Source organism: Castor canadensis, chromosome 5 (genome assembly GCF_047511655.1).
Source record: "Castor canadensis chromosome 5, mCasCan1.hap1v2, whole genome shotgun sequence".
NCBI lineage: Eukaryota > Metazoa > Chordata > Mammalia > Rodentia > Castoridae > Castor > Castor canadensis.
Genome location: NC_133390.1, coordinates 96,947,008 through 96,973,252, shown reverse-complemented (window position 1 = coordinate 96,973,252; position 26,245 = coordinate 96,947,008). Strand labels below are relative to the sequence as shown.

Below are 26,245 nucleotides of genomic sequence, written 5' to 3'. Positions count from 1 at the left end.
ATAAAGTGTTGTATTTCTCTTGGGGTTTTGTTCCAGTTGAGCAGTTTTCATTGCTAGCAGCACAACACACATTAGGAGAAAGCAAATAAACAACTTAGGGTAGTTGGAGCCAGGAAGTCGCATCTCAGACTAAAACCCCATAGTTTAGGATTGACATTTGGGAGGTGGGTTGCTAAATAGGAGAGGTAACTAACAAATGGAAGACCAGAGGGTCTTTCACTTCTAGGGGAAATTGTTTAATTATAGAGCCTGTGGAAGAGTGTCAGACTGATTTTGATGTTATGGTAATTCGTTTCTTTGTGATTAAATATAAACTCAAACTGCCATTCATTAGTTTGGCTTAGACATGTGATAAACATTCAGTGAAATAAGTATTTTGAAAGTAACCTCTTGTTAAATTAGTGATCTTGTGTGTGTGTATGGTACTAGGGTTTGAACTCAGGGCCTCATACTTGCTGGGCAGGTACTCTACCACTTGAGCCAAATCCCCAGCACCAATTTAATGTTTTACTTTGAAATGATCCAAATGAATTTGGCACAGCTGTTCCTAACAGTGCCTAATTAGTGCCTAATTTTAAGATGTAATTTACTTTCCCTTTTGCTTTAGGAGAGACAAATCAAACAAAGCTGGTTTAGAGTATTTTAAAGATTTCTTCTCTTTCAAATTAATGGCAGGTTATAGAACTTATTGAAAATAAGATTATAACTGAAAATTATAAATCCAAAGTCTATAAGAGCTGTTTGAACCATAAGAATGAGGCTTATTTCAAAATTCATTTGTTTATAAATAATAAATATTTAAAGACAGATTTAAAAAAATTTTGTTTTATTCATATGTGCATACAAGGCTTAGGTCATTTCTCCCCCTGCCCCCACCCCCTCCCTTACCAGCCACTCCGCCCCCTCCCTCTCCCCCCACCCCCTCAATACCCGGCAGAAACTATTTTGCCCTTATCTCTAATTTTGTTGAAGAGAGAGTATAAGCAATAATGGGAAGGAACAAGGGTTTTTAAAATTTAAAATTTTTTTTGCTGCCTGGTCTCACTATGTAGTCCAGGCTGACCTCCACAATCCTTCTGCCTCTACCTCCCCAGTATGAGGATTATAGGCACACCTCACCATGCCCTGCAGGTGGATCACTGTTAACTGAGCAGGCTTGGTTTAGAGAGTCAGTAAATATTTATGAAGAGACACCTACAGGGTTTTTTGTTGTTGTTGTGTTTTTGCTTTTTTCCTTGAGTTGTCCAGCTGAGAAATTTATTTTTCATTCGTGTTTTCTGATAATACAGAAAGTGCCAGTTATTGTAGAGAAATTAGGCAATTGATTATCTTCAGTTTTGAAGACTGAAAATGCCAGTGATTGTTTTGAATGTGTCTTCAACTGTTAATGTCTTATTGTTATTTCTTTTAGGACCTGCTGAAGTTCCCATGATGTCACCCAATGGATCCATTCCTCCAATCCATGTGCCACCAGGTTATATCTCACAGGTACAGCATTTGATGGACTTACCCACTCACTGTGTACAATATTACTGTTCGAACAAGGTATATGTTGAGCCTTCACAAACTTACTACATGAGTTCATTTAGTTACAGCAGTGCTAAATTGGCATCATTTTTGTGGGACCACATGGCACATCCCTGGTTTTGCCACTTGGAGTGTAGAGAGTCAAGACAGAGGGGCTGCCAGGCAGTCCGCCGCCAAGTTGGGTTAAACATCTAATATCGTATTGCTATCCCTTCATGGGATCCCCTCCTTTAGAAACTTCCTTCCACCTATCTATAATTTTCTGGGGATAAAGCCTCATGGACTTAGTGAAAATATAAAGGTGGTATTGTTGCATAAATAGGGACTGCTCTCTGTCATGGAGTTCTATTTCTTCATAATGTAACACAAGCTATGCCCAGTGAATTACTGACTATGATGTGAGGACTTGGCTTGTTCATCCTTACATTTCTTTGAAATTTGGTTTGCTGTTAAGGAAAAAGTTGGCGATAGCAATCTCAGAGATGTATCTGAAGAAAAAAGTTTACAAGGATGAAGTTCTATTCCTCTGCCTAGATAAACTGTAATGTATCTAGTGTACCTGGAATGTTGTGTCTGTAGTACTTGAGTTTTGTCCTTGTCTCTGCACAGTACTCCCGTCTCTTTCTCCAGTCTAATACCTAACACCTTTTGAAATACCTCACTAGCCAACCACTTTTCTTTCTACCTCCTTTGTTCTTTGTTCCCTGACTATGCCGATCATATATACATTGGAAAAAATTAGTACAAAAAGCCAAAAGAATATACAAAGAAAATATTTATAATTGTACTACCCAGGGGTAATGATTATTATATTAACACATTTTAGATTCTATCCTTCCAGATGTCTTCCCTCCCCTTTTAAATTCTTTATCATTCTGCCTCTACTTTTAAAATGGTTTAAAAATCTGTGATTTTTCCAAAAAAATTGGCAGCTACATAGGAAAATTGCTGACGCCCAGGCAGGAATCAAAGAGGATTTATCCTTCTCTGATGTAAAGACTTACCCATTTCTTCACAGTGCAAGGCATTGTATAGCCACTGTAATTTCATTTTTTCCATCCTTTTATGTGAGTCAATTTGACTTTTTTTTTTTTTTGAGTAGCCAGAATGTCGGCCAGTTTTCTCAAATGACTTGTTTCACGCAGTCTTTGTAAGTAAGAGTCACGGGAGGGAAAAAGGGTGCAGAGCAGCCTCTTCCAGCAGGGCATGAGATGATGAATGACATTCATACCAGCAGTCAATTAACAGAAAAGAACCAGGAATGTAGAATCTGATCTTGTCTCCTGCTCATTAATTTTGAGGAAATTTTCATTCTGTTGAACACAGTACAGTTGTCAGCATTGTGACAACAGAAATAACTCCTCCTCTTATGCTAAAGACCCATTTAAGGAATATCCATTAAAAATTGAACATTCAAATGGAGGGAGGCTTCATTGTACTTTTTCTTGCTAGTGATACTGCTGCAATTATATTAAATGCAAAACATGTATTGGGAGTCCTTAGAAACATGGAGAATTTTCAGCCTTGGTATATTTCTGATTCTGAAAACTTCTTTTGAAAATCAAAGTAGAGAGGGTGAAAGTAAAGCTATAAACTTACTTTCAGAAAACTGATGATGGAAGCACAATGGTACTCCTTCCCAGCTGATGATTCTAACAGAAGATGCCAGAAGATACTGGGATAGTAGTAAGAATGGAATTCTTCTATTTGGAATTGCAAAAAGAGGAAGGAGCAGCCTGTAAAGCTTGTAGACAACTCTGTTGCATAGGTGCTCTTCACCCTGCAGTGCTGCAGATGAACCCTGGGGCTCATGCCTGCAAGGCGAGCTCTCTACCTCAGAGCTACACCCTTAGCCCACAGCTGTGTTTCAGTTGGGCTCCTTGACCCCAAGATGGGCTGAGAGTTTATTAAACTTCAGTGATAATTAATCTTTAATGGTATGTTACAATAAAGAGTCTGAGAAAAGCATATTGTGAATATGAAGAAAATACAACTGAGAAGCCAATAGGACGCATGCACGACATCTTCTGAAGGTTGGCAGCATACACAAAAGAAATCAGGAGGGTGCAACCAAGTATAAAATGTCATAGGAGACTGTGGTCACCTAGAGATCTAAGGACTAAAAAACATTGTTGCCATGTTGTTGTGAAAGAAAGAATCACAATTTAAAAGTAAAGTCCCCCCTCTGAACTGGACATACATGAGGAGTCCTCAGAACTGCTTTGCCCCATGCTAGGCAATTCTATGTTTTGTTCCCATTGTTTCGTCCTGTAATGTGGCTTTCTGGATGTCTAATGTATACAAGCAGAGTTGTGTAGTACAGAGCCTGAACACTCAACCTTTCTTACCCTTCAAGGTGTATCTTGACTTTCACACCATATTGCCACATGTTCAACTTCTATTCCCTGGAAACATTTTGTCTTTCCTTAAACACACATTTTTTTTTTTTTTTTGTACCTACTATTTTGCTCTATCTGGAATACTCTAGAGCTCTTCTTTGTCTGGCAGTTCAGTCATTCTTCCTGGTCCAATGCCCCTGCATGACGTGATCCTTTTAGAACCTCCAGCACAGAAGTAATTATTCTGTTCTCTCAGCATCTTTGACACCTTGTCCCCATCTCTGTCATGGTAAACATTGCATTTCATAATCATCCCCAAGAACTCCTACCGCCTCATGCGGATTGTGTTTAAGCATATAGAATATTGCCTAGCAAATACTCTTGATGTATGCTTATAAACAAAGTGATTTTCCAAGCTAAAACAAAACAAGTACAATCTTTCCCATAATAATACTTTGGTCAGTGACAGACTGCATATACAAAGGTGGACCCACAAAATGGTATCCCTTAGGATGTTGTAGGTGACTTAGTTTGTATATGTACACTCTATAATGGTTTACATTGCAAAATTGTCTAATAATGCATTTGTCAGAACATCTTATAATTATTAAATGGTGCATAAATGTATCAAAGATGTTCATATATTTGCTTTAAAGATTTGCACCTGAGATCTGGTAAACAAGAAAATCAGACTGATCTGTAACTGCAGGTAATAAAATGTTCTACGTATGAATTTAAAAGAGAGGAGTACCAAGATAATCCAATGGAGGAAAAACTAATCTTTTCAACTAATGAATCTGAATCAACTGGATATTCACTTATGCAGAAAGAATGAAGTTGATTCTTCACCTCATATCATAAACAATAATAAATTCATTGGATTAGAAACATAGGTATGCCACTAAACTTATAAGATTCTAGGAGTTAAAAGTTTATAACCTTGGAGAGGGTATTGAATTCTTAGGTGTGACAGCAAAAACATAAGTAACTAAATTAAAAAATTGATAAATTTCACTATATCCAAGCTAAAAAAGTTTGTCTCAAATGACACCATCATATAGGTAAAAAGAGAACTCACAGAATGAGAGAAAATACATGAAAATTGTATATGAAAGAAGGGACTTGGATCTAGAATATATAAAGAACTTTTACAGCTCAAGAACAACAATAATAACAAAAACCAAATAACACAATATGGATGGGTATGATGGTACTTGTAATTCTAGCATTCAGGAGGCTGAGGCAGGGGGATTGTGAGTTCAAGGCTAGTCTGGGCTACATAGTGAGATCCTGTCTCAAAGAACCAAGGGCCGGAGATGTGGCTCAGTGGTAGATTGCTTGCTTAGCTTGCTCAAGACCCTGGGTTTGATTCCTAACACACACACACACACACACACACACACACACACAACAACTAGTGGTTAAGTAGACATTTCTCCAAAACAGTTATACAAGTAGACAATTGTTAACCATAAAAAAAAATGAGAGTCAAAGCTACAGTACAATACATCTCACACATACTTAGATGGCTGTAGTAAAAAGACAGATGATACTAAGTATTGTTGAGTGCATGGGAGAATTGGACACTCACACACCGTGGTAATGTAAAATAGTATACCCACTGTGGAAAACAGTCTGGCAGTTTTCAAATTGTTAAATGCAGAGTTACCCTATGACCCAGCAGTTACACTCCCAAGTGTGTAAGTAGAGGGCTGGAAAGCATGTGATCATGCAAAAATGTGTGAATGAGTGATGAGAGCAGTGTTATTCATAAGAACTAAAGTAAACAACCCAGAGATGCCCATCAATTTAGGATGGAGAAAGTAGTAGGGTATATCCACACAATAAATTATTACTCAGCTGTAAGAGTGAAGTACTGATATATGCTAAAAAGTAGATAAATATATCTACTTTATATATATGAAAAGTAGATAATATACTGATTAATAAAAGCCAGACACGAAAGCTGCATATTATATCATCTCATTTGTATGAAATGTTACAGTAGGCAATCCATAGACCTAGTAATGGGGAGATTGACTACTAATAGAGAGTGTTTGTTCCTGAAGTAGATAGTGGTGATGGTCACTCAACTCTGACTATACTAAAATCTACTAAATCAGACACTTTAAAAGAATGGGTGTTATGGTATGTAGATTATGTCTCAATAAAGCTGTTACAAAAGAGAGAAGGCAGTGACTTATCTCTTATAATAATATGGCAGCTGGAAAAATGGCCCCGGCCACCTTGGTGCTATTGGTTTTGATAATGGTGGCAGTAATTACTGTGCATACTGTGCACTGTGCTACACGCTTTAGACATCTCTGGTTTTCACCACCGTAACTTTACATTCGAGGAACCCAAGCCTCAGAATAGAACCAAGACTGCAGTCCAGGCCTTTCCGCGTATACTGGCTTATGTCCCACCAGGATGCAGTCTTAGTCAGGGCAGAGCCTATCTTGATGCATGTATTGCTTTCTGGACATGTGAATGTGGGTGTGTGGTGTGCCTCCTTCTGTATCTCTAATACCCATATGGGATAGTCTGTTATTGTAAGAAAATTGAAGAGGAAGGCAAGTGAACAATTAAAGATGTTACATTAGTAACTCTGAATGAATGGAGAAATTGATCATGGCAGATTAATAGTGCAATTTAAGTAGCTGAAAGTCCTTCAAACTAAGAGAATTGGGTCAAATAAATTTGACAAAATACAAATGTCAGTGATGAACAGATACACATTACCCCACTCCCCGTTACTGGGAATTGAATTTAGGGCCTTCCATTTGATAGGCAGGTGTTCTACAACTGGAGCCCCTTTCAGATGGGGGTCTTATGTTTTTCCCCAGGATTAGCCTCAGACCTCAATTTTCCTACCTATGTCTCCCTTGAAGCTGTTATTACTGGTATATACCATCTTGCCAAGCTTGTCTGTTTATAGATAGACTCTCACTAACTTTTTGCTCAGGCTGGCTTCAAGCAGTGATCTTCAGATCTCCACCTCCATAGTAGCTGGGATTGCAGGCATGAACTATTATGTTTGTCCTTGGACGGATAATCATATGGTAAAGCAAACTTAGGGTTTGATAGATAGCTGTGGAGACACTGTCAACAGCACAGTCTGTTTTCTTAGGTTAAGAATGCCTGTCCCATGGACCTTATGGACACTGTGGACTAGGGTGGGAGGATAGTGGGCTCTTGCCATTTGATTCAGTGGTCTCTGATACAGTAGCTGTCTTATGCTGATACATGTTTTGGTATATATATATAATTTTTGGTTGAGTTAGGGAGTTGGGAAATGTTTGAGGCAAAACTAGCCTGACACTTTCAACTTGAGAAAACACAGGCTAAATTTTAGGTAAGAGGATATTTAGTATTACCATAATCCAATATGTAAAATACTCTGGAGTGTGATTAAGATTGAAACTGCAGGTGAATGGGACCACAGGACACCCAGAAAGAGCATGGCTGTTAACTCAGAGAGGCCTCCTTCTAAGTCCACCCTGGCTGCTTCCTGTGTAATTGTACCTTTCTTACGCCACATGTGAATTGATAATGGTAGAAGTGAAGAATCAAGGGAAATGTGGTGTGGACACTCTGTAACTGACATTATAATGAAAAAGACTGTGTTGCAGCAAGTCCCATGGAGGCTTGGCAGGGCTTGCCTTCCTAAGTATGTGTCATGTGACATGACGCAAATTGTTCCTTCCATTGTGTATTGGCCATGGTTCTTGTGGTTCCCCACCACTGACACTCTGAATAATTTATAGGTAAAAATTTCTTAAGCAGATACCCTGAGTTTTATTTTCCATGCTTCCATACTAATTTATGATATGTTTTTAACTGTCACAGGAAAAGTTTCACAGTGACCCAAAGATTTTAAAAGTATATAAAAAAAAAAAAAAGCAAAACATCCAAATTAGTGTTCTATCATTTCAGAAACCACTCTTATTTTTCCACATTAACTGGTATGACCCAGAAAATTTGGATACTAGTAAAAAATAAATGTGTGTGTATTTATAGGCACGCATTACCTCATTTCATTGTTCTGGAGATTAGTTAGTGGGTCAATACCTATAGAAATTCTATTTCCCTTGGCCAGGGAGAGACAAGAAATACTAAAAATGCATTTAAATTTTGGTTTGTTTTGTTATTCTCCAGAGTTGGCCAGAAGCATAGCCCCCAAAGAAATACTGGACCTGTTAGGTGGAGGCCATGGGATGATTTTTCTTTTCTGGCTCAGCCACGGGAGCTGAGCCACCAGCATCAGACCAAACCACTTCTCTTTGTAACTACAGCCTTAGATCACTGCCTTGTTTCACCTTTAACTTCGTGAAAATCAGGAGCAGAAAGGAGCATGGGGATTGCCCTTGACCTGACAAGTAGAGTCAGACCCACTTGGCTGCCAGTAATAAGAGCATCAGGTTTTCTTCCAAGACTGTAAGTCCTTTGGAGGAATTGGTTTTTCCATGTTAGGTTTTTCCATTAGTGAGTGCTTTACAGTGTACTGCGTGTGTGCATGGGGGTTAAGGGGTTCTGTGAATTGTAATAGGTATTACTTAGTTTCCATTACCACTGGATTTGCAGCAATTTTTCAATTTATGCCTCATTTTGTTTGAGCAGTGATCACAGATACTAAATTAAAGAAATTACCAAAAACATCATCCCCTCACCTCAAAGGTCATGCAAGTTTCCTTTTTGTGAGCCTTCTTTCTAATCTCTGCTCAGAGTTTTCCCTTGGATTTCTTTCCTTTGTTTCTAAGATACTGGCATTGTGACATAACAGAACAGACTTAGCAGGAGGAAACATGGGCCCAGGTGGGGCTTTGCACCACCTTTCCATGTAGTTTTAGGAATAGAAAATTATTTCTTTGTGTGTATCACTTGTTTACTTTCTAATTATTGTCATTTTTAGTATTTTTTGTCCTGTTCATCAGTGGCTCAATCTCCAGTTCCTTGAAAGGTGTCTAGCACATCACCTAGCTGGCTGGAGTTGTTTTATCTTGAGGGAAGAGGTAAAAGGAAACTACTGGAGGGTATCTGAGGTTCTTTTCTAATATAAAATTAGGTGATTCTTCCGTTCATGTTGTTCCTTAAAATGGTGAGCATGTGAGAATCGAAGTATACTTCCAAAATAGTGTGGCATTCTCTTGGTATTTATACTCTGTTGACTAGTTGGCCTTCTTCACTTACACACAATTATAGCTGGTCTCCAGTAGGGCTGTGGCAGTGTCACATCCCGAAGTGGTTCTGAGATATTAGTGTTAAACTATGCACATTCCAATTGATTTTATTATACAACTATTACAGTATTTCCAAATTAATAACATTTGTCACATTTAATAATTCTTTAGACAAATGCCCGTTTCTGACCTTTTTGATAAAAAAAAAATTTTTACTGTTAGGTGAATTTTACTTTGTATACACTCTTTTAAACCCTTAAGATTTACAAAAATCTTTTGTAATATTACAGTTATTTTACTCTGAAAAGTATTAACTTAGTTTCCTCAGAATGAATTTTTTAATCATGTCTTGTCCCAAGGAACCATCGACAGACTGATAAGGCATTTTTAAATATAAAATATAAAATTTGTAGATGTAAAGACCAGTTATTCTGGAATATAGCAATCAAATCTTTTTAAAAGGTGATACGGTAATTTCTACACTGCCTAGTGCATCAGATAACACCTAGCACCAATCAACTGCAGTGATTTTATGGTGGCAGTGAGCATGAATATTGTAAAGGCTATAGTGTAACATAATATGAAAATACCTGGCTTTTACTAATAAGAAAACCAAAGGTACTGCTAATACTTGTGTATCTTGCTGCCTGCATTCATAATTGAAGGAAATGCTAAGTTATGACTAGAAATTAGAGAAAATTAAGAAGTTATTTCTGTGTTCGGCATCCCCTGAGTTCTGTCCATCTTACCTTTGGAGGTTAGGAGGCCATTGACCTGTTTAAGGCCCTCAAGTCTACTTACTTAGTATTCTGATATGCTATACCTGTTGGGAAGATTAAAGTCGATTTTTGATCTTCAAATTTGTTTGTTTTGGTAGTTAAGACCAGTGATGTACAATAAAGCGGGGTATAAATGGTATGGTGTTTCTAGTTAGAGTACTTGACTATGAATATTGTCACCTGCTTAGCTTACCTTAGTTTAAGGTCCTTCATAGAGAATCTAGGACTATAATGTTGCCTATGTTAGATGATCATCTTAGCATTAATATGAGGTGGGGTCTGTGCCAAGAACTCTATAAACTATTGACTCATATCAAGATTCTAGGTGTTGTTATTGTCACCTTTGATTGGTATAACAAATTAATTTTTGCATTCAAAACTAAATTTTTACAATACTTGTGTTGAGAAGAGCCTTCTTTAGCTCTCTGTGATATCTTGAGAAGCTCAACTCACACAACTGACACACAACTGTGTGTGTGTCATTCTGTCTGTGGGGTGTGTGTGTGCATGTGCAAACATGTGTGCGTGTCCCCATATGGGATCCTATAGTCAGTGCAGCTGGGGTATAAGATGGAGCTGGAGCCAGCTATGTGAGGGCCCATCCTGGGATCTGCACTTACAAGATGTGGCCTTCCAAGTGAAGCAGGTGTTAATAAATGCCTTCACTGTCCCCACAAGTATGGTTTACACAATTCATGTAGTTGGATCAAAGCGATACCACAGAGAACAGATTCGTTTGCATCCTCTCTTGAACTCGTGGTGGTTCAGTGATGAATCATGGGATAGTAGCCCCTGGAAAGCTGCAGGTGAGTCTGGCAAAGTTGATTTCACCTATATGTGCCCGCCTTGTGCCATAAGTATGAGAAGTTCAGCCCTTTTCCAAGTGTGTAAACATGTTGGCATATGTCCTGCCAGCAGAGGGATTGCCGTGTGTAGGAGTTGTCTCCCTGTGCTGACCATCTCTGGAATGAGGCTGGTTCTTCGACTCACGTCCAGCAATACTGAAGATAAGTGTCATGTCAGTCCCTGCAGCTTTAATCCTTCTGGACAGCAGCAGAGTGCCTGAATTGAACCATTCCCTCTCACTCTATTCCCTAGCCATTGCCTGGAGTTGTGTGGGTTGAAAAGTCAGCACTAATGGGAAATTTAAGATTCTTAGATACTATTTAAATGAGTGTACACTTTAAAAAGTTTGGTGATTTTTTTTGTTCATTTATAAATAAACTCGTTGCCTAAAACCTTAGCTATGATTATCTGTGAAGCAGACAAAATTGGGTATTTGGATTTCATCACTAGCAAGAACTGTTTGAGAAAAGCAGCTGGATTTTTAAAGATGCTTTCTTTTTTTTATCCAGGAGAGAACATGTACTAGAAAAAAAAAACCCTTTGTTGTTATATAAATGGCTCGTAGAAACCTAGGGACCTCACCAATCATTACAAAAGTAGCCATGTTCTCTGGCAAAAGATGCTTCATGAACTTAGAGGATATTTTGTCTCATGGTATGGATGATAGTGAAATATTTGAAAGATCAAATATTATTTTATCAGTGTTAGCTATTACAGATGAGAAGAGAAATAAGTTTTAAGAGTAATGTTTGGTGTTTTCAACCAGTTTTGACCATTAAATTTGAAAAGAGAGAAAACTCAACCAGGAGATTAGGAAAGTGCATTTTATTCTGTCACTTTTTGGGGAGTTATTGCTACATTTGAACTGTAGGCTTTGAGCTTTCTGGGCAGGCACTTTGCCAACTAAGCCATGTTGCCCGTCCTTTTTTGCTTTAATTTTTAGGTAGGGTCTTTCATTTTTGCTGGGGGCTCACCTGTCTGTGATCATCCTACCTATGCTCCTACATAGCTGGGATCACAGGTATGATCCACCTTGACAGGCTTATTGATTCAGATGGAGTCTCATTAACTTTTTTGCCTGGGCTGGTCTCAAATTGTGATCCTCCTGATCTCTACCTTCCCAGTAGCTGATATAGGTGTAAGCCACTGCACCCAGCTTGGGTCTTGCTTTTATCTGGTGCTTCTCACCCACCATGATCTTCCTGCCTTTCTTTCCCAAGCAGCTGGGATTACAGCCAGCACCACCATGTCCCCAGCCCTCTGTCACCATTTTAAAATTAAGTAACTTGAACTTTGGCTATACAATAAAACGTTTGAACTGTAACTCTTTGCTGCTCCTTGAGCGTTCTTCGATTCTAATTTTCCCTTTTTTTCTCACTGTGCTTTGGTGATAGTGAGGGAAATTTGAACCATAGGAGTAAAAGGGGATTGCTAGGGAAGGTATAGACCTTATGTTTAATACCTTGACACCGCATGAAGAACAAGCCTGTTTTCTCTCATGTATTGTTTATATACTGGAAACTGCAGGGGAATAGTGAAGAAAGGAAAGTGAGAACTGAAGCTTTTGTACTTTGGTTGGTGAATAAAATAAAACAGCTCAGCCTCATTCAGTAGAAAAGTAGACCTTACATTGGAGATGTGTGATCTTTCTATATAAATACCTGTGGCAAAATCACACTTCCTTAAATAATAGGGTCTGGAAGACATCTATAATTTACTGGGTTCCGATTCTCCAGAGTTTTAGCCAGGCACTCTGCCACTCACTGAGCTACATCCCCATCCCTAGCACTACCCAAACTTGGGGAGAAGACCAGCTTAGAGGGATGCCAGCCATTCACCACAGTCATGGGGGAAATTTCGATAGCGTGTTAATATTCTTGGCACATGGCAAATTTAAAATAGATAAACTTTCTTGCAGGGGACTTGCTTTGTTATTTGTTTATTTCACCCACACTTACTGAAAGCCTCTGTGTGCGCAGTTGCTTTCCAGCACCTTGCAGTTGAGTGGAGTGTACCAATCTGTAATCTAAGTTTAGGTGGGAGGTGCTGTTTGGGGAACTCCTGTTGTCTGCTTGCTCCTCAGTTGGTGCAGTTTTTTTTCCCCCCAGTACTAGGGTTTGAATTCAGGGCCTGGGGCTTACTAAACAGGCAGGTGCTGTGCCGCCTGAGCCAATCTCCCAGCCCTTCTTCTGCAGGGATTCCTAGCCTCCTTCTTGTGCCTCCTGAGTAGCTGAGATAACAGGTGTGAGCCACCACACCCAGCTTTTTTGTTGAAATGGATTCTTGCTAACATCTTTTTTTTGGGGGGGAGGGGGACTGAGATTTGAACTTTAAGGCTTCTTATTTGGAAAGCAGGTGCTCTACTGCTGAAGCCACACCTCCAGTCCATTTTGCTCTGGTTATTTTGGTGAGGGGGTCTCACAAACTGTTTCCCTGGGCTGGTCTCCCAATCTCAGCCTCTCAATTTGCTGGGATTAAAGGCATGAGCCCCAGAACCCAGTGAGTCTCATTAAATTTTGCCTAGGGTGACCTTGAAGCGGCATCCTCTCCATCTCCTGAATAGCTGGGATTGCAGATGTGAGCCACCACACCCAGCCCAGTGCAGCTTTTTAAGTTGAGCAACCTTTTCTTCTCTTTGTTCACTGCTTGTGTGCTGGGTATCATCTAAGACAACTTCTCTTCCTAGAACGACATGCTGGCAGCAGTTAGAAATTCAGCCTGAGCTGGCTTTCACAGAATCACTGGGCACCAGTCTTCTGTATCCAGGTAGCTCACTGTGTTCCTTGCCACCCCAGCAGTCTGGCTACTCTGTGTACCATACTTGTTCTCATTTGTGGGTTCATGCACATCCTCCTGTACTCTTTGCTCTGCCTGCTGCTTGGGTCATCCCTGGCCATCTAGGATGGGCTTTTGGATATTTCTTCTCTCTCCTCTCCTTAAGTGTCTCTTAATTCTTGTGACTTTTTAGCACAGTAGGAATAGAAGACAGGAGTTTCAGAAGTGGAGGAGTTCATTAAGATTCCCGGGAGCACTCCAGTTATGCATTCTCTGTTAAGAGGAGTGATGCTTCAAACGTAGATGCTTTCACAGGATCCACTTTCATTCTTGGATGCAAAGTTGATTTTTTTCCTCTGGGAAGCCTGTGTTTTTACATGCATTATCTTGACTTCCCTCATTTAAAATGCAGATGAGTATAACTGTATAGGCCTCACAGGATTGAGGGACCAATCAATGAGTTGGTGATATTGACAGTAGTAATTGGTGATGAGATTCTGCTGTTATTGTATATCAGGCACCGTTCCAGAGCATAACCTGTCCTGAGTCCTTTCAGATAGAGGGTAAAGTACAACAGCAAGTAGTCACTAAATGTTGGCTGGGTCTTGGAGCTTTTCCTGTCTTTCGATGGCCCACATATCCTAATTCTCAACAGTTCATCATTTCTACATTTACTTTTCAGCATACCTGACTTCTGTCTATGGAAATCCAGGTCTGTACCTTCATTAGTTGTGTGTTTTCACTATGCTGGGTTTGTTTTGTGTCTAATATCTAATTCTTAAGAGGGCATGGAAATTAAATCAGATAGCTTGAGACAGCTGATAAGGCCACAGGAAAACTGACCTATGTATGAGCTCCTCCTTCTCCATCTCCACCGCACATTAACTCCCCCTCTTGCTATTGTCTCCAGGCTAGGAGTTTTGTTTTTTCCCCCAGTATTGGGGTTTGAACTCAGAACCTCATGCTTGCTAGGCAGGTGCTCTACTGCTTGAGCCACTCCACCAGTCCTTTTGCTTGGTTTTAATGGTTCTCTCGGTCATACTTATGGAAACACTTGTGAAAGACAAAGATTCTCCCTGTTCAGCGTTGTGGACATCCATGGTCCCTTTTCCTTAGTTTAGGCCAAAACAAGCATGTGCAGCAGAAGACTTTCAGTAAATGCTTACTGGATAGAGTATGATAAGGAATCAAAACTAGTCCTGGAGGTATGGCTCACGTCTGCCGTGCAAGCATGAAGTGCTGAGTTCAATTCTTGTGTTCCATTAAAAAAACAAAAAACAAGTCTAACTGCTCTTTGCTGTCAGGCTGACTTTCTTAGTTAGCTTGTGGGTGTTTATTTATGGAGGATAAATACATCACTTTTTAAAAGAGTTTTATAAAAGCAGCAGACAAGGCCTGTAGAACTTAAGTGTAGGAAACACGAATTCAGCCATCAAGGTCTGAGACTAGGATAGGTGGTGCACTGGGTTGTTAGGGTCACCAGAACATAGTATCAGAGACTGGGTGGCTTATATGACCTATTTTCTCACAATTGTGGAGGTCAGTTGTCTGAGGTAAGGTGTCTGTAGGTGTGGTTCTTCTAAGGCCCCTTTCCTTGTTGTGTTATCAGTTGTCTTCCCAGTGTCTTCACCTGGTCTTCCTCTGTCTCCCTGTGTCCTAATCTCATCTTAAAAGGATAGTGGTCACACTGGGTTATTGTCCACACATATGGCCTCCATTACTCTTTAAAAGGCCCTGACTGCAAATGCAGGTGCATTCTGAGGCACTGAGCGTTATAATTTCAGCACAAGAATTTGGGGGCAGGGGGCGCACAATGCAGCCTGTAGCAGGTGGTCTGGCAACCAGTACAGTGATCTTTTTCAGGGTGCTGTGCTTTTCTGGAGAAGTTATGTGAATAACAGTTCTGTTCAGTCTCAGAGCTAGGAAAATCTAGATAAGGAACACTTTGTTCTGCTTTCTTTGACAACAATGATTAGGACTTCATCTAATTTTTCTCTTTATATTCTTAAGCTGTGTTGTTTAGTGCCTATTTTTTTTTACCTTTGAATATTCATTCAGTGCTTAGCACATGCTATGTATCAGGAAATAATTCTTGAGTTTAGTATGTGATTTGTGTGCCTCTGGATATTGTCATAATTTCATTCACCCCATAAGGAAATGAATTTGTCTATTACATAATCATCTTTGAGAACTGAAGGCATATTTTATTGTCTCAGGATTTTTGGGCTGAACTCTTTCAGATGTCTAAATTCTTCTACTACAATAGTATATTTGTTTACAAACCACCTTTATTAAATAATGCATGTAATTGCCATGACTTCCTAACTTTCTTATTGTTTTTGTATTATTATTGCTCCTCAGATTTTACTCTTCTTTGGTGACACATAGGCATAATTTCTTTAGTAATAGTTTACAACTGAATGTAATAACAAAAATATATTGTAGCTTATGTTATGAAAAAACAGTAAGCAAAATATTGATACATACTTTTGATATGTTTGTACTTATTTTAAAATTAGTGTATCATTTTTTGGAATGAAAGATAGGCCTGGGTTTGGTTGAACAGGTTCATGAAAATACCCCAGTATGCATGTACATGGAAATATCTTTCACACATATCACAGAATAATTTTGGGTCATTGAAACAGATTGTCAAACAAAATTTTTTTATGTGTAGGCAATTTGTGATTTCAAGAGCTACTTAATTTTCTAACTGGAAACCTGTTTTTGGTGTGTGTGTGTATGAAGAGTAATTTATCCTTCAGATGGACATTTAGTAATCTTTAAAGTAGTACAAATATTCTTATAAAATACAGTAGCAGAGAATATTTCAGCTCTAGATCTCTTTTTGTTTCTTTTTTCCCCCTTGATTGGATTTTTTTTTGTTAGTGATTTTTGACAGACATTTTATAAGGTACTCTGTTATAGGACTCTAGAAATTAAGAATAAAATGTTGAAAACAAATTGTTGTCTTTAAAAGGAGCTAAAAATACACAATGGAGAAATAGCAGCCTCTTTAACAAAAATTGCTGGGAAAACTGGTTAGCAGTGTGCAAAAAATTGAAACTAGATCCATGTATATCACCCTATACCAATATTAACTCAAAATGGATCAAGGATCTTAATATCAGACCCCAAACTCTAAAGTTGATACAGGAAAGAGTAGGAAATGCTCTGGAGTTAGTAGGTATAGGCAAGAACTTTCTCAATGAAACCCCAGCAGCACAGCAACTAAGAGAGCATAGATAAATGGAACCTCATAAAGCTAAAAAGCTTCTGGTCACCAAAAGAAATGGTCTCTAAACTGAAGAGAACACCCACAGAGTGGGAGAAAATATTTGCCAACTATACATCAGACAAAGGACTGATAACCAGAATATATAGGGAACTTAAAAAACTAAATTCTCCCAAAACTAATGAACCAATAAAGAAAGGGGCAAGTGAACTAAACAGAACTTTCTCAAAAGAAGAAATTCAAATGGCCAGAAAACACATGAAAAAATGCTCACCATCTCTAGCAATAAAGGAAATGCAAATTAAAACCACACTAAGATTCCACCTCACCCCTGTTAGAATAGCCATCATTAGCAACACCAACAACAACAGGTGTTGGCAAGGATGCAGGGGGAAAAAGGAACCCTCTTACACTGTTGGTGGGAATGTAAACTAGTACAACCACTCTGGAAAAAAATTTGGAGGCTACTTAAAAAGCTAAACATTGATCTACCATTTGATCCAGCAATACCACTCTTGGGGATATACCCAAAAGACTGTGACACAGGTTACTCCAGAGGCACCTGCACACCCATGTTTATTGCAGCACTATTCACAATAGCCAAGTTATGGAAATGGCCAAGATGCCCCACCACTGACGAATGGATTAAGAAAATGTGGTATCTATACACAATGGAATTTCATGTAGCCATGAAGAAGAACAAAATGTTATCGTTCGCTGGTAAATAGATGGAACTGGAGAACATCATTCTGAATGAGGTTAGCCTGGCCCAAAAGACCAAAAACCGTATGTTCTCCCTCCTATGTGGACGTTAGATCAAGGGCAAACACAACAATGGGGTTGGACTATGAGCACATGATAAAAGCGAGAACACACAAGGGAGGGATGAGGATAGATAGGTAAGACACCTAAAAAATTAGCTAGCATTTGTTGCCCTTAATGCAGAGAAAGTAATGCAGATACCTTAAAAGCAACTGAGGCCAATAGGAATAGGGGACCAGGAACTAGAGAAAAGGTTAGATCAAAAAGAATTAACCTAGAAGGTAACACACACGCACAGGGAATTAATGTGAGTCAACTCCCTGTATAGCTATCCTTATCTCAACCAGCAAAAACCCTTGTTCCTTCCTATTATTGCTTATACTCTCTCTTCAACAAAATTAGAGATAAGGGCAAAATAGTTTCTGTCGGGTATTGAGGGGGGTGGAGAGGGAGGGGGCGGAGTGAGTGGTAAGGGAGGGGGTGGGGGCAGGGGGGAGAAATGACCCAAGCCTTGTATGCACATATGTATAATAAAACAATAAAACAATAAAAAAATAAAAAAAGCAAAAAAACCCCCAAAAAACAAATTGTTGCCTTTACAACTGTGTAAAAGTGGAAGGCGGTCTTCATGTTTGGTGAGTGCCTGTCCTCTTTTCCTGCATCAGTGAGGTCCATGCTGCTGGAACTATTGGAAGTCTGTGTTTAATGAGATAAGAAAGGCTCTAAACTTCTAGAAAATACTTTGTTTCTGTGGACCTTCTAGGATTGAACGTTCTATAAAGGAGAAATATCTGTAATAAACCTTCCTTTTTTTCTTAATAGCTATAAGAAAGTAGAGAGGGAGAATGATACTAAAATAATGCATTTTGTATGAGATGGTCATAGTAATCCATAGCATTTGTACTAAAACTATACAAGGCAAAACAACATATTTATGGTCTACATTTCAGATAAAATAGAAGGTCTTTTGCTGACCATTATCAATTTCACACATGGGATTTTCCAGTGTCATGGCTTAAATACTGCTGTACATATACTTCTAACTTAGCAGCTGCATGTTCCCAAGTAGTTTAATGTGTTAGGTCACCTGGCTCAGAGAGATTACATTTATTCAAGAACACAGAAAAGATTGTCCCAAGCTCTACAGGGGAGTATCAATCAGAATTTTAATTTTAAGGAGTAAATTTTTTATTTAATGGAATATTAAAATGGTAGAAACTTTTATGTTAATAGGTTCATTAAAAATATAGTTATTTTTGTTTTCTTAATGGATTAATGGCTATTAATTCACATTAGCTTATCTTGTACACTAAAATATAGACTAAACATTGATAGACTTGCCAGTTTGACTTTAGCAATTTTTTTTAAATGAGGCTAAGTATAGAGTGCTTTTGTTGTTGTTAGAGACGATTAAATCATTTTATTCTGACCTATAATCAACTTCCTGAGGTGTAATGTATTTTTTAAAAAAATAAAACATCCTGTCAGAGTGTATGCCTGATTGCCTTAAATAATTGATTAGACCAATTTTTGGTGTCTGGTAGCCTAGTCCTAACTTCCAAATTTCCCCCTTTTTCCCCTTTTCTTTTCTTTTTTCTTTTTTTTCCCTTTTTTGATCAAATCCAGGGACTCATTCAGGCTAGTCAGGCTCAGTACACCCTTCCCCCAGGGTCAGTCTTCTGTCTTCTTCCTTCCAAGTCTCTGACTCAAGGGCCATTCCTTCTGCCCTCCAGTCTTGCAAGTCTTTGATGTCCTTGATTCCTGTGCTCTCATTTTTTGCATCATCTCCCAGAGTTACCTTTTGCATAGTGGCTGTTATATTAGCTATTTCTTTTCTTGTACATCACCAAAATTATTTGCTCTTAGAGCATGATGTTGGCTACAGAGGCAATAAATATTGGTATTGCACTGCCTTAGCTGCCTTCCTCAAGTGAATCAAAAAGCATTTGGAGAAAGTGTGGATAGGGTTGATTGGCTCACCCTCCTCAGAGCAGGTCACCCTAGTACAGTCTTCCTGCACAACACTCATGGTATCAGTAGGGCATCTTGGAAGCAAAGGTAACCATCTTGATAGGACATTGCTCACATTTTTCATTGGTCAGAATCCTTTCATTTTACCCATATTGACGTCCCAAATAAAATGACCTTTAGGACACTTTTATGGCTTCTGATATTAGTGTTCCCAGTGTTTCCTAAAGAAAGTCCTTATGATTGTGGAGCTGTGCATACTAAGGCAGGAATGGGGCAGAACATTGTCAGATAGATAGATTGGGAACCCAGTCCTGGAAACACCACATGGCCCAGAAAGCCTTTTTCTGCAAAACTGTTGAGCTGATAAATATATTCACAATTATTCCTAAGATCCATTTAAGCACATTAAATTCCCTTGTCTTGGATGAAGCCAGAGAAAAGTTTACATCAAAAACAAGATTTATTATCAAGCTGTTGGTCCTCCAGAAAGTTTTATGGAATCAGAATCAGATGGTTGTCAGATATTTTATCTTTAAAATTTGTAACAGTTAAAAGTTATTACTTCTATAACTCATTTTAGAACTCATTTTAACTGGTTGAATAATCAAACCCGAATATAACAGACATTTTTTTTCAATAGGAAAAAGAAAATTATAATTAACAGGGAAGTTACTAAGATCTTGCATAGCCACAGTATGTTACAGCCTGTCCTTTTGCCTTTTTTTCAGGTGATTGAAGACAGTACTGGAGTCCGCCGGGTGGTGGTCACACCCCAGTCTCCTGAGTGTTATCCCCCAAGCTATCCCTCAGCCATGTCACCAACTCATCACCTACCACCCTACCTGACTCACCACCCGCATTTTATTCAGAACTCACACACGGCTTACTACCCACCTGTAACTGTACCTGGAGACATGCCGCCTCAGTTTTTCCCTCAGCACCACCTTCCCCCTACCATATACGGCGAGCAAGGTGAGTAGATTATGGCCGGCATCAGGCGCTGTTGAATCTAGGTATGCAGATTCCTTCTATAATCATGGAAGAAAGGGATCTAGCTGGTGGAAATTCTTAGCTTCCTTTGTCCTAAATTGTGCCTTGGAAAGATTGCTTTATGGGTTACAGCCCTCCCTCCATGCCTTCCTCTCTCCGTCCATCCCTTCCTTCCTCACTCTCTTCTTTCTTTTCTTTTTACCCCAAATTCTGCCTCCATCACAAAGGCCACGGAATGGTGTGGCTCCTTTTTCTCTTAGGAGAGAGGCAGCGATCGGGCACGTCATGTGTTCCTACACCGTGTTCATGTGTGTTTCTGCAGGAAGGGCCTGAGGCGGAACTGGGGCACGTTATTTCTTTGGCGCTGGTGTCTGTATGGTCTACAGTAGAAGGGAAATTGAATTTTTTTTGTGCCCCATTTTGAATGTTAGAAGATTGTAAAGTCTCAATATCCTCTGGGTTTCCTGAAAGATCTATCTTGGCAGAACTCAAAAATCCTATTGACGTGGCCATCCTGAATTGTTTTTCTTCCGAGACTAGCCATTAACACAGCCGCAGTTTCACTGGTTGTTAGGCAAATACTTGCCTTGAAATGAAAGGAGACTCAGAGCTATGGACATTGTGTCTTTTTAAAAAAAATTTTGGCCTTGGTGTTAGTTTAGTCTGAAGCTCTTCTCTTTCAAAATGGATACTAAGAAGCCAGATAAGTGGCAAGAATTAGTCTTCAACCTCTAGGACTTTGTAAAAGGATTTTCTTCTGAGTCCATGAAGTGAAGCATTTTACTGCTTTGAACATTTATTACACTGGTTCTTATACGAGAAATAAATACCTGCTATACTGTCAAATTTTTGAGCAAGTTACCTTCTCACATTCTTTATCAATATCAGTTTTTTCCCCATATGTTCATCCCACATTGTTGTTTTTTTCTTATTAACAAAAGAAAATTTTGAGACTAGTATTTTAAGTAAAATATCCTGCTGTCAATTAGGATAGAATTTGATTGGTTAATTTTTGTTTTTAGTAGTCAGAAAGCGTAATTCAAAATAAAAGGTGCTTTCATAACAGGGTGTGGAGAGATGATGGCAAAACATGAAACCAGCACCAGCAGCATCAATAACTTCCTATTAATTTGATCTTTTCCTAGTGACATAAACTAAAAAGAATCAAGTAATGAGTATATAATATTAAAAAATTTAGAAAAAACAAAAAATTTAGTTAAGCTTTTGAAAAGCATTCAGTATTTTGAGATATTATTCGTTAAATATTTGAGCGTTTGCCTGTTTTCTGGCTGGACCTGAGCTATCATGCCATTATGAACCTTCGTGGCTACTGAGTCATTGCTTGATGATGAATGTCTGACCTGCCCTATTTTAGCAGCCTGTTAGGATGCCACATAGCTACCGTATTGTTAATGGCATCCTTTATAATTTTAGGCAGGGAACACTATGATTTAAATCACCATCAGAAGGCTGGTGGGGTGGCTCAAGTGGTAAGAGTGCCTGCCTAGCAAGCGTGAGGCCCTGAGTTCAAACCCAGTGCACCTATCAATCAATCAATCAATCAGTTATCAATCACCATTAGAATTAGACAAAAAGCATGGTAGTCTCTTCATCTCATAGTATAGTTTGACCTAATTTTATTGAAATAACACTGAACAATAATATACAAATAAAAGTACCTTCCTTAATTTCAAGTTAACAGTAGTAAAACAAAATCTTTGCTTAAAAAAATTTGCAAGGTAGTCTCTTACCTTCATTTTCAATGCGTACCTAAAAGCAGTTTAAACAATTTACTAAACTCTAAGAGTTTAAAATGTGCTCAACATGTCTTAAGTGATTATCATACTAGGTCCCTGGTGAACATTCTCGATCTCCAATGTAACGCGTTGCAGCATGAGAACATTTGCCACCCACCTGATATGTTTGAAATAGTTTATTTGGACACACAGTCTCTGAATAGGGTTGTATTTGTTTTATGTCTTCTCTAGTATAATAGGTTATCTTGTGAAAATTCAGTTCCTAAAGGTCTTCCTTTAGCTGTATGAGCAGAAAGAAAATGAAAAGAGGAGATTTACCATTGAGAACTGAAATATCAGTTAGATTGTATATAGTATTTCTAAATTCCTGGTGAACCCAGGACAGCCCTGCTTCTGTCTGAAATTAAGGGTGGTCTTCCCTTTTGACAAATCTTTCCTTTTCACTCTCAGAAGTGTTCAGATTTGGATTGTAATTTATATGGAAGATGCTTTTTTTAATTATAAAGATACATGGACCCAATAGCTATGTTATATATTGTCATTTTTATTGGTGCTGAAATTACATTTCAGTATCAGCTTTAAAAATTTAGATATGAAATAAAAGTTTCCCTATAAGATCATATTGTAGGTTGCTGTTTTCTTTTGTGCTGCTTAAAAAGTGTACATAGCCAAGTCAGGTAGACTCACTCTGGCCTTGTCTCCTGTTTTTCAATAGAGAAGTTGGAAAGCACAGCTTATTATGTTTGGCGCTAGATTTCAGAAAGGGCTTGTCTTTCCCCCATGCTTCCTCCTTGAATCTTTCCCCTGATTCTTGTGTTTGATTATTTTGAATGACAATTTCACTTCTCATTCTTTTAGTAATTTTCTTCAATTTTTGGCTTGTTATGATGCCACAAACTACTCCTTATATTGTGGTTGCTATGTATTTTGCAATAGAAAACTATTGTGTCTAGCAGGATAAGTAAACTTTTAAATGTCTTGATTCTAAGTGCATGTTAAAAGGGGTATTTTGTATGTGTGTTCTGACTTTTTCATGTATTGCAACTAAAACATTTGGATGGGCAAAATCAAACGTAGTTGTCAGTTCACCTTGACTATGAACTCTTTGAGGGCAACCTTGTTTTCTTCATTTTTCTCTGTAATTTATGGGAAATTTCAAAGCACAACAGATTTCTTATCCCTTACCTCAGATTCCTATCCCTTAATTCATTAGAAATGAATAGAAATATTTTAAACATATACAATATATATAGCATTTTCTTAAAAGTATTTTTTTTTAATAATGTGTGAGTAATACTTTAGGCTTCTTCCTTGAGCAATCAGGTCATTTGACCTCTTAGTAATTTATTATTGAAAAAGTAGACTGACTTTGCATTTGTCATCTCATCCATTTTAGAAATTATACCACTGTATGGAATGTCAAGCTACATTACCCGAGAGGACCAGTACAGCAAGCCTCCGCACAAAAAACTGAAAGACCGCCAGATTGACCGCCAAAACCGCCTCAATAGTCCCCCATCTTCTATCTACAAAAGCAACTGCACCACGGTGTACAATGGCTACGGGAAGGGTCACAGTGGAGGAAGCAGTGGAGGCGGAGGAGGTGGCAGTGGGGGTGGACCAGGAATCAAGAAAACAGAGCGGCGAGCAAGAAGCAGTCCAAAGTCGAATGATTCAGAATTGCAAGGTAATGCTCAAGGTGTTTGCCGTAAAGGATGGATTGTGGAGTTGGGGCATCCAAAAGGAACCATCTTTCATGCAAGAACATCATTTTGTGCTGGTTGGTTTTTCTGTTGTTGAACAGTAGGAACAGTAGGGTGGACCTCTGTGATCTGTTTCTTAGTACTGAAAGACTATTGAATCTTTAATTTTTGCAGATACTTCATGGCAGAAATACTACTTTTTCATCATGTGTGCCATGTAACTTTTTGCTTAATCTCAGTAACAAGTATCTGGAATGTTTTCATATTTAGTCTGTTTCTGTCCTTTCCCTCTCCATTTACAGGTATAGAAACAATACAATGTAGAACCATTTTTCTGACAAGCATGGGGCCAGGTTAAATTGCAAAATAATTATACCTTGTAAAACCGGGCGTAATTATTTCCACCCTGTAGTGAAATCTGTCATTCCATGACTGGACTATATTTCTGTTTAGTTTCGGGCATCAGCTCTCATGCACTGCTACCTCTGGCATCCTGGGTGAAGTATTCATAGACCAAGAATGAGCTGGAAGAATCAAGCTCACTGAGTACAGACCGAGAGGCTTCAGCTTGGGAGAGCATGTACTATTTGTAGAATCATCTTGTAGATAAGGATTATTGGTTTGGGGGAGGAAGGCAGGTGTGTTTAAATGAAGTTTTTAGGTGAGATTCCGAGGCATCCTGCTTTATACTGCAGGAGGAAAGGAAAAGCTAGGCCTTTTTCACAGGCATATACAAGACTGACTTAAGTGAAGCAACGGAGGCTGGATGAAGTGTGTTTTTAGGCACCAATGTCTGACTAAGATATGAATAACTGTCAAAGGCCAGACAAGAGATGAGTGAGACACCTACTGAAGCCTCTGATTCCTTATTGCCTCCCACCCAGGGAGAAACAGGGACTGCATCTGTGAGAATGCATTTGTGAATGAGAAAGGTGGGAGTTTGTAAGTTTGCTTGTCTAGGGAATGTGATCCTCTGACAGGAAGAGGAAAATTTGGCAAAACCAAAGATTGGCATAATTTCCTTCCATGTTATTATAATGAGTGAGTTGTGGCTTGAGGAATAAAACAGTAAGATACAGTGAAATGTGAAAGTTTTATAGATCCTTTTAATTTTGTTCTTTATTGTTTTCTGTATCTTCCATATTTTCTGTAGTTATGCATTATTCTTACAATTAAACAAAATGTAAACAAGTATTATATAAAAAAGATTCAATGTTCAAGAGGTTTTTCTTTTTTTTTTTTTTTTAATGTTTTTTTTCCATTTTTTGAGACAGGGTCTTGCTATATAGTCCAGGCTGGTCTTGAATGCTCCGTCCTCCTGCCTTAGCCCCCAGAGTACTGGGTGACAGGCATGTACCTCCACACTCAGCTCTCAAGAGTCTTTTAAGGGAAGGTGTTGCGTCTGTCATGTAAAATAATCTTTTCATCTTTTGAGGTAGGGATTTTGCTACATTTCCCAGGCTGATCTGGAACTCTCAGGCCAGGGCAATCTTCCAAATAGTTGGAACTAGCAGGCATATCCCACTGCATTAAAATAATTTTAGTCACATGATACCACAATTCCTAAGCTTGGAATTTAATTTATTACTTTAAAAATATTTTGTTTTGAGTGACATATAACATTTACACATGTTTAGTACATAAAATGTGATCTTTTGGTTCTTGTGTGTAACGGGTTATTTATTACCCACGTTTGAGTTTAACCCATGGACTATATAAGAGAATTCACACAAACAAATTAGGAATAGGTTGTCCTGAGAGTTTTCATTCAAAAAAAAAACCAAATAGAATGTTTATGTTGCCCAGGATGCTTAGGAGATTTTAATATTTGCCTCCTTGATTCATTTTTTTTTTTTTGTCCTGCCGTACACCAAAACGAGTTTAAGGTATATGACATAGATACATATAATAGTGGCAGATTAAAGTACATTTAAGTAAAAATCAAGAGGCAAAAAAAATAATACAGGGGAAGGAAAAGAAGATGAAGTAGGATTTAAGTTAGCACAAAAATTAATGGAGCTATGGATTAACTTTTATAAAAGCAAATCCCTTCATTATATGTGCAGCTATTCCATAACTCCTGTACCTAAATGTGTGAGCTGCTGTATAGTTCACTATTCTTATACTCATAAGTGAAGAATTGGGTTTGTGTTGACATCTATACTGACATATTTGCTAACATACATGTGTTCATAAGCATTCTGATATTTTTACCTTATGTAAGAGAGAGAGTGCACACTTGCTTTGAGGCCCTGACCCCTTGGCTACTGTGTGGAAAACATGTTCTTTTGTTGGATAGGGGTAGGATGACTTTTCTGTGGGCTGTGAAGCACATGCTTCATGATGGAAAGCAGAGAGACAAGCTCAGTCCGGGTTGGTCT

The 26,245-nt window shown here is 38.5% G+C and overlaps 1 protein-coding gene across 6 annotated transcripts in view; it reads left to right on the top strand.

The window, feature by feature from the left end:
* Nucleotides 1-26,245, top strand: part of Fndc3b (fibronectin type III domain containing 3B) — a 341,149-nt gene that overhangs the window by 180,581 nt on the left and 134,323 nt on the right. For all 6 annotated transcript variants that reach the window (XM_074073772.1, XM_074073773.1, XM_020176870.2 and 3 more), the window contains exons 4-6: nt 1,412-1,488; nt 20,143-20,386; nt 23,558-23,848. In XM_074073772.1, coding sequence (XP_073929873.1) covers nt 1,412-1,488; nt 20,143-20,386; nt 23,558-23,848 — 612 coding nt within the window. The remainder of the gene's footprint in view (nt 1-1,411; nt 1,489-20,142; nt 20,387-23,557; nt 23,849-26,245) is intronic.